Source organism: Oreochromis aureus, linkage group 3 (assembly GCF_013358895.1).
Source record: "Oreochromis aureus strain Israel breed Guangdong linkage group 3, ZZ_aureus, whole genome shotgun sequence".
In the NCBI taxonomy this organism is placed as follows: domain Eukaryota; kingdom Metazoa; phylum Chordata; class Actinopteri; order Cichliformes; family Cichlidae; genus Oreochromis; species Oreochromis aureus.
In genome coordinates this window covers 130,142,205-130,151,374 of record NC_052944.1, presented here as the reverse complement: position 1 = coordinate 130,151,374, position 9,170 = coordinate 130,142,205, and the positions used below count along the sequence as shown (strand labels likewise).

Sequence of the window (9,170 nt, the reverse complement as noted above, 5' to 3'; positions counted from 1 at the left end):
CATCCTGGAGCACTTCTGTTGTGTTTTGTACATGTTTTGGAGTTTTTACGTGTTTTGGAGTTTGTACTTGCTTCGGGATTTATACGTGCTTCGGAGTTTGTACGTGCTATGGAGTTTTTACGTGTTTTGGAGTTTGTACGTGCTTTGTGTCTAGGGTACCGTAAATATGCTTTTATTTATTCACTCCACATAAAATGTAATAAATAAGCCATATAATACAAAAAACAACTATTCACATTTCAACTTTTAAATATTTAAATTTTCAGCTTTTTCCTTTTAAACAAGTTAAAGGGAAACAACACAAAACACTGCAAACCACAACACAATTAAATATAAATTAAGATATGAAAAAGAAGATGCATATTCTCTGTCATATGGGCCTGCATGAATCAACTTTCTGAATCCTTTATCATCCGCAACTGAAAATAGTTGTGGATGATTACTATACCTTTCTAATGTGACGTTGTTGTCCCTGGCTCTCTTTCTCTCTCTCTCCCTCCCGCTCTGTTCCTGTGCTACTGCGAGTGTAACTACCGCCCCTCCCCCCTCTGCCCAGCGCAAAGCACAAGGCTCGCGTGCGGAGTGAAGCGGAAAACAAGTGCGAGAGAGAGGGAGAGAGAAGGAAAAAAAAACAAACCCACTGCTTCCAATAAGGAGCCGGCTCGCAAAGATCCGGCTCTAAGAGCCATTTCGTTCGCGACCAACACATCACTACTCAGTGTCCTTAGTATCCATTTCAATGCCTTTACTACTGAAAAAGGCCATTACCTGTTCTTCCAGGGAGCACAGTTCTTGCTCAGGTGGCTCCCCTCTCTCTTCTGCTGCTTCCCGTGCATATGTCTGGTGCTTGGTTTCCAGACCTGTTACTATCACATGTTCCAACTCTGCCACTCGTTCTTCCAACATAGCAATTTTCTTGTCCTTTTCCTCACTTTGCCTTCTTAATTCTTTAATATCCTCATTTAAGTTGATTATAAATTTTTGTTGTTTTGCAATGGTTTTATTTCTTCTGACATAAAGTTCAGAGATTTCTTTATGTCCTCCATTTCCTCCTCATTGAGCTGATCATGGAGGCTGGTTGTGGCCTGCTAGCTGATGGTGGAGCCTGGCTGTGGCCTGCTGGCTGATGGTGGAGCCTGGTTGTGGCCTGGTAACTGATGGTGAAGCCTGGTTCACCATCAGTTTTCAGTCTTCTTCTTCAGACACCATGAAAATGTTGTGGCTGTAGCCGCATCTGTGTGTACATCCATCACACGATGCAGGTTTGGGCTGTGCTTTTGGACAGATTGTATACATTGTTGTATTTTTATTATTTAATGTTTAATTAAAGTTATAATGAATTAGCAATCAAAGCTGTAGAGGAAAATAAATCAGTTTATAGTTCTGGAATCAATGTGACAGATTCAGTTTAATAATTAAAAAAAAAAAACCATGAGACTCGTCCTCAATAAGCAACATAATAAGAGCAACTGATCAACAAGACAAAAATACCATTAAACTATTTTCTACAACACCACCAAATAAGAAGGGAAAATTAAATTGGCGTGAAATAAATATGTTTTTAATTTTCCTCAGTAAATGTTCAGAGACTTCTGAATATCCACTTTCAGACATTGATGATCATGTTAATGAAAAAAACAACAAACCTTTTTCATATCTGAAACATCCTAATGAAGGGAAAGTGCTCATTTCTTATAATCAAGTGTCAGCACAATGTTTCTTCCTACAAATTATGTAGAAACATTATTACTTTTGGCTTTGCCTCCAAGCTTGAAGAAAATATAACTTTTCAACGCTGTTATTGGTGAGAAAAGAACAGTCTGAAAAGAAATGTTCCCTACAATTGAAGAGTAAGTACCCATGAACATATACGTGTGTATTGAAAGGTCTGAGGTCATTCTGAATATCTGCTACTGCTTTGTGTGACAAGTCTTTATCCAGATGTTTTGATTATATTATAAACACAAATTCATTAAAAAGCAACAGTTTATCAGAGAATGGTGTCTTCCTTCATTACTAGTACAACTTCTGGTTCTGTGTAATCAAATTACAGACTAAACCTGACTTATTAAAATAACAGCTCCAGCCAATCAGCTGCACTCATTTCCTTTGATGAGGAAGAAGGTTCCAGCAGCCACTCCGAGCAGACCGATAGCTAGACCCACTCCACAAAACACAGAAGGTCCAACACTGGGCTCAGCACTCTCAACATCTACAGACAGAAACACAGAGGGACATGAAACTTCTCATTTAGATACAGTCATTTAGTGTTGAAGTTCCACAAGGTTCCGTGCTACAAGTAATTGTTTTTATTTTATTGCAGGTGCTTTCATGGTTAATGTTATTAGAACATGGGATCTGATCCTTTGCCTTTTAATGTTCTGGAAAATGCAGTGTCACCAAATTGCCCCAGGGTTACTGGATGAATAACGACTTGCATTATAATCAGAACTCAATAACCTAAATAAAAAACAAATTGGCAAAGAGTATGGAACACAATATGTTCGACTTCCAAGAATTTGACTGATGACTGTTGAATTCAGGTCAGCTTGGATCAGTCATGGATGGAGTAAATTTTACCATAGAATCGTAAACAAGAGGGGAGAGAAGTTTCACTGGATTATCTACACTAGAACTGTGTAATGGTTATTTTAGACTATATGAAAAACACAATGAGACACATGTTGTGAACTGGTAAAAAGTAAATAAAACTGAGTTGAATTTGCTCACCATAGATCCTGGTCATTGGTTGGGTCAGGGCCACATGTTCCACAGTGCAGCTGTAGATGTCACCCTGCTGTGGAATGAAGTCCAGTCTGGACGTCTGTCTGAAGGAACCATCTTTGTTGGGGAAGGGAACAGTGATGGTGGTTCCTTCAGTGACCTGATGTTCGTTCTTGGTCCAGGTGACGTTGATGGGAGCGGGATAGAAACCAGTCACATGACAGATCAGAGTGTTTTGTACTCCGAGCTCCACATTTAGTGTAGTGTAGATGATCAGACTGGAAGGAGCATCTGTGCACAAACATGTACAGTATCAGTAACTCAGCTCTAAAAGGCTGTACTAAATATATAAAAGACCATTATAAGAAACAGAAATCGGTGTACAGTATGTACTGGAACTGCATAAGGTGTGTGATGCTAAATAAATAACATTTAACAGAATAAAACTATTCAAATAAAATAAAAAAAAAATGAATGTGAGACCTTATAAACAACAAAAAAGCATAGAAACACTGAAATGAATAAGTGTCTGTTAATAAAATGTGTTTTCAAAAAAATATGAATATGTGAGAACTGATGTTAGGAAAATTACCAAAGTCATGTGATGAACAGGAAGTTCTGTGTTTCACTTCTGTGTGTCATGTTTCTGAAGATTTTTCCTTCTACTTTCTTTGATTTAAAAAAAATGTGTGTTTTTACAAATTCTTTCAATCTTTGTTATTCAGAAAAGAAAATCTGAAACACTTCTGGTATGACCGGTAGGACTGTGGATGATCATCTGTGGATGATCTTTTGCTCACTCATTGAGACGAGATCAGGTGTTGAAAGTAATTTTATTTTATTCTTGCGTTTACTGAGAAGGTTTTTTATTTATTCAATCTCAGGCTGTTTTGGGAACTTCCCATGATACACAGAAGAAACTCTTTTGACTAACCCTAACCCACTACTGCATGTCATTAACTTCCATCTTCTGTATTCCATGAGTGTGGAATTATTTTGTTAATAATGTCTCTTTTTAAAAAAAAAAAAAAATGCAGGATAAGGCTCTCTACATAAATGGCAAATGCATCTGGTCAAGCAATAATAATGTTACATAATACACCCTAAGAACCCAATTTTTATTGGGAGGATTTTGAAATGTTTCCAGAATGTAGTTGAAGTTAATTTATGGATTATTAAAATATCTGTCTTCAGACTATGGAAGGACAGAACTCCACATGGAAAGCGCCAGGTTAGAACACACAACCTTCTTGCAGTGAGGCCACGTATCAAATAAAAAAAAATATCTAAATTGGCCAATGTCCTAAACTGACAAGATGTAGACCCTTGGAATAGCCATCCATTGATCCTTTTCCACTTATCCTTATTAAGGTCACAGGTAGACTGGAGCCTATCCCAGCTTTCTTAGGGTGAGAGGCAGGGTACACACTGAACAGGTCACCAGTCTGCCACAGGTCTAAAACAGACACAGACAATCATTTGCACTCACATTCACACCTATTGACAATTTAGGATCCCCAATTAACTGCTAACTTATTTGGACTTTGAGGGGAAGCTGGAGTACCCAGAGAGATCCCACACAGACATGGGAGAGCATGCAAACTCCACACAGAAAGACCCCGGCCTGATGCTGAAGTCAGGACCTGTAAGGCAACAGTGCTAACCACCGTGCTGCCCCATACCCTTGGAATATGATATACTATTAGGATTGTCACTAAAGCTGGCCTTTTTTTTTTTCATGGTAAGAGTGAAAATGAAAAATACATCTCAATATAAGTTCCTGAAACATGTTGCATTGAGATGTATTTTTCTTTTTTTCATTATAATTTTGTAATATTGAACTACAAGAATATTCTCAAAGTATAATTTAGGTACAATCAAAACATTTTTTTCAGTTTCACTTTTAACAGAAACCTAAATGACCTTTTGAATGTATATGTTCTTTGAACATTTGTTAAAAAGTTTTTTTTTAATGACGTGAATTTGTAGGCAACATTTGCCAAAACTGGAAACTTTTGTTGCTGGCTGGTTAGCTGAGCTTATCTACGGAAGACAGTTGTGGAAGCAGAAAAGAGGTGCACTTGGAGCAAAAATGTCACATCCTTTGAATTTTTAATGCAAAATTTCTCCTTCGTGTACAAATCAGTCCACAGGCTGTTTGAGGCAGGTAGATAGATGGGGAAGGTTAGAATAACTCTCTAAGAGAATAAAATAATAAAAAGTGGAAACAAATAAATGGCAGCGGATTTGTTATTACCGAGTTCTGTGGGGATGTCCTTCATACCCTGACGCATTTTCTCCAGGTTATACTTGCAGAGCTCTTGTTGACTAACAGCCAGATCATACAGTCCTTCAAAGCTTGGATGACTTACAAAGTCGGGAAGACAATCAACTCCTCTGTGGTTGATGAAGTCAGCATACCAGGTCTCTTCATCATCCAGTGTATACATATCCTCTCCATCATGGTCTGAACAGGCAATGATTCGGGTACTCTCGTGTAGAACTGAGAAGAAAAGAGGACTGATTCAATGTCTGTTATTCAGTCCTTACTCACAGTATAGTACAGGATATGTTCACTTTCTTTTTTCTTTTTCTTTCTTTTTTTTTTTTTTGCCTGTCCCGTTTGGCTCTTTTGCCATCAGAATTATTGTCTAAAGGCGAAGAAAGATGCCCAACGGTTTACTTTACCAAATGGACCATCCCAGCCTTGCCGTAATGGTCCATTTGATTCACCTTTATTGTTTATTTTATTTTCACTTGCTGAATACGGGACAGACTTGACTGGGGGAAAGAAAGGGAGAAAGAAAGAGGAAAGAAAACAGCTGGGAAGAGGAACGGTGATAAAGGGCAAAAACAAAACCAACAAAAATACATATACCAATCACCTGGATCACCTGTTGAGAAAGAAAAAAAGAGAAAACAAGCAAAGAAAACGAGAGCAATAGAATAACCAACATCACGATGATCTATGGGAATATAACAGTAAATACTAAATGTTAAACATTATTGTGCAGCACGTGAGATCGACAGCACACAGTGTGCTTTGAGGTAGGAGCCAAAAAGGGTGTAGTTTGTGTGTGTGATCACCTGTGTGTACACCTGTCAGCATGGACATTTAAAGGTTCCTTCATGTAATGATCTGTTAGAGGGTGTGGGGGCCACAGCCCCGTCCTCAGGGCATGAAGCAGGTATGGAGGAGATCAAAACTCCAGACATCCAGAGGCCCCCAGAACACAAGAGACCAAGGAAGACCAACAGAGGGGCAGCCGCATGCTGTCCCAGAAAGAGCTGAGGAGAGTCCCAGATGAGGGGTCACTCAGCAGCCATGGAGCAGAAGCCAGGGGGTTGCAGTGGCGTGCCCATGAGCTCCGCCGGCAGCCAGCTGTGCCTGGTGACCGAGCCCCAGGCCGAGGCCGAGGCACCCCAACCCAGTGGCCCGAGGGCCCCAGGCTCCATGCCCCGATAAGCAGCCGCCAAGGAGTGAGCCGGTGGGTACCTGGGCGCACACCCCCGGACACGAAGAACCACTAACACACCGATGTCTGAGGGCGTCTGCCACTGGCAGGGGAAGTGGTGGGGGGAGATGGGCCTCCAAACCTTGGAGGGCCTGAGATGTCCCCAGAGAGGTGACGTCTGATACCCGACCTGACATGTAGACACAGACATACAGGCACACACAGATACAAACATCCATTCCCACCCTCATGCTCTCAAATGCAATTACTCCACACTCAACCAACGTGGAGACGGACATAAAGAGACACTGTACACAATCACACTCCCCAAGCGTACTCTAAGAACCGGGTCTAGGTACCCTTGTCCCTGGAGGGGGAAACTGCACCCAGACCCAGGTGATGTTACCCTTTTCCCTGCAGTGGGGAGAAGCAGACCGCCCCGACTCTGCAGCGGCAGGGAGGCCCCACATTCCAGACCCCAATCCGACGGCCAACTCCTCCTCCTGGCCCCCCCGCTCCAGCAGGTCACAGAGAACGGGGCTGTGGGAAGACTCCAAACCTCCCTCCACCCGCTCATATGTAGTGTTGATGCATGTGAGTTCTAAGGTGCATTTAAAACCCAGGAGGGCATCGAGCTACCTGCCAGAGAGCAGGAGGTAAGCACATAGCCCCTCCTGATAGCCCTTAATGTCTACGTCTATTTAAAATTGAGAGGTGGGCAACGACGCCAGGGGTGAGGTGTACACCCTGATGGTATATTTTCACTTTCAGTGGAAAAAAAATATCTTAATGTTTCAGCTTAACAAGTCATTTTCAGCCATTTAATGCTTCCAATTTTCTGAGAATAATTTGGGGAAGGCTCTTTTCTGTTCCAGCAATACTCTACACCAGTGCACAAAATAAGTTACATAAAGGCTGGCTGGAGGAATTTGGTGTGGCCTAACTTGAACTCAATCACATTAAACTCCTTTGGTATAAATTTGAACAGACATTGCAAGTGCCTGACCTTACAAAATGTTCTCCTGGATCAGAGAAAAATCAATTTTGGAACTAGAATTTATCAAAATTCCTAAAAGTGTAAGTAGTCCAATACTTTGGACGGTACATGCTTTATTCCCTGGTTGTTTAAACTTATATACAGCTTTAAATTATGTTTTAAAAGGGAATCAGAGACTCACGATCAGCGGAGACAAAGAGGACAGAGGAGAGAATGAAGAGCAGCACCCACACCTTCATCTTCATCAGCAGCAGCAGCTCTGTGACTCTCACTCTCTAAATCTGTGAGTGCTCAAACATGCATACACCCACACACACCCACACACACAACAGCCAATCACAGAGAAGGGACCGGGTGATGTCATCAGTGAGCAGGTAGACACACACACCCCAGCTGGAGATTATTAACCACATTTCAGTTTAAAATGATTTTAATAGAATGTGATGGTAATGATGACAATGACCTAGTTGAATCTGGTGTAGAAAATGAGAAGGGAACCATGAAACAGGGAACAGTTGGTCAGGGTGTCAAGTGACCTAGAGCAGCGGTCCCCAACCCCCGGGCCTCGGACCGGTACCGGTCCGTGAGTCGTTTAGTACCGGGCCGCGAGAGTCGAGGCTCAGGTGTGAAATGTATGGTTTTCAGGGTTTTTATCGGTTTTCAGCGTTATTTTGTTATCGTTTTTATCGTTAACTCAGTTTTCCTGGGTCTTTTCACGTGTGTTATGAATAAATCTTCTTTTTTTCGGTACCGGTACTAGTTTTATTTTGTTGTATTTATCCGCGACACCTTAAAGACCGGTCCGTGAAAATATTGTCGGGCATAAACCGGTCCGTGGCGCAGAAAAGGTTGGGGACCGCTGACCTAGAGGAACTGGGACGGCTGGTAAACTGAGGACATCTGGTGGACGGATGGAGAACTGCAGAGGTAACCCTTCTATGAGTTCTGGAGGAGATGCTGCGAGGACTCGCCTGATGGTAAAATTTGAAACCTCCAGAGTCTGATGCTCTGATGAGAGGAAAGGCAGTTCACCCTGCTAAATGCTTTGTCCATGGCATCTGTTAATGTTAAATCTAGCCTTTCTTCAGCAACATAAGCAAACTGTTTTTATATTTAACGAGCATTTCTGTTTAATTACATTTCAAATAATAATAATAATACTTAACAAAAATAAATTATTATTATTATTATTATTATTAGTAATAATAATAATAATAATACTAATAATAATAATTTGTTTTGTTAAAAGATGTGTTTAGATACAAGTTTTGGTTATGGAAAGCCAAAAGCCAAAGACATAAACCAGATTAGTGGCCTGTTATGAATGGTTAAAGTCTAGGTTGGCTTTAAAAATAAGGTATTTTAGTACTTCTAAAGAATTAGAAATAGAAACACTAAATAAATAATGCCAAGTCACAACAAAAGTTGCCTCAAGGCGCTTCAGTTCATTCTTCACATATCCGTGTCGAGCCGAGTGTAAATCCCGAGGCTGAACGGCCTTTGTACAAGCATACACGCTTCGTAGCAGGGCGAAGCCATGAGCTAGAAAAATCCAAGCAGACAGCCTGTGTCTTTCCAACCAGTCAGTGAGCTCCTTACATCCCACGGTTTTTTGAAATGAAGTTTTTAAAAAGCATTTTAAAAATCAGTTTATTAAATTGGAATTCAAAAATGAATTTACAAATGCAGAATTTATTCTACAATTCATTATTTCAGCACAGAATTCTTTATTTTGATGCGCGTGGCTCTTGTGGTCCTTCATAACCTAGCACTAGCTGCTCCATATTCTTATGGGTGGAGAAAGAAACATGCCCAAAGAGTATTTGGAGCTAGAATAAAAAATAGACAACCTCAGGTGTGGAGTGGAGCTTCTTGTTGGTGTGTGAAGAAACTGTAAGTTTGCTTTGTTTCCTCCTTTAACAGTTTGTCTTTAGGAACTTTAGTGTTTGTTCAGCTCATATTTGATTTCTTCACACAACAAACTGTGTGTTTGT

General features: G+C 40.7%; 1 protein-coding gene across 1 annotated transcript; it reads right to left on the bottom strand.

Annotated features, from left to right (window-relative positions):
• Positions 1–1,917: 1,917 nt before the first annotated feature.
• On the bottom strand, positions 1,918–7,442 carry LOC116335986 (H-2 class II histocompatibility antigen, A-U alpha chain-like). The gene is made up of 4 exons (XM_039608533.1): positions 7,358–7,442; positions 4,982–5,227; positions 2,731–3,015; positions 1,918–2,212 (listed from the first exon to the last, which is right to left on the bottom strand). The coding sequence occupies exons 1-4, from the start codon at positions 7,419–7,421 to the stop codon at positions 2,091–2,093; spliced, it is 717 nt and encodes a 238-aa protein (XP_039464467.1). The 5' UTR covers positions 7,422–7,442; the 3' UTR covers positions 1,918–2,090.
• Positions 7,443–9,170: the final 1,728 nt, after the last annotated feature.

What these genes read in the sequence shown, in the direction of transcription:
- LOC116335986 (XM_039608533.1), bottom strand. Translation starts at nt 7,421, where the DNA reads ATGAAGATGAAGGTGTGGGTGCTGCTCTTCATTCTCTCCTCTGTCCTC. An exon ending in CCTCTTTGTCTCCGCTGATC is followed by an intron (nt 5,228 to 7,357) that starts GTGAGTCTCTGA and finishes TTTTCTTCTCAG; the next exon opens with TTCTACACGAGAGTACCCGA. An exon ending in ACCAATGACCAGGATCTATG is followed by an intron (nt 2,213 to 2,730) that starts GTGAGCAAATTC and finishes TTCTGTCTGTAG; the next exon opens with ATGTTGAGAGTGCTGAGCCC.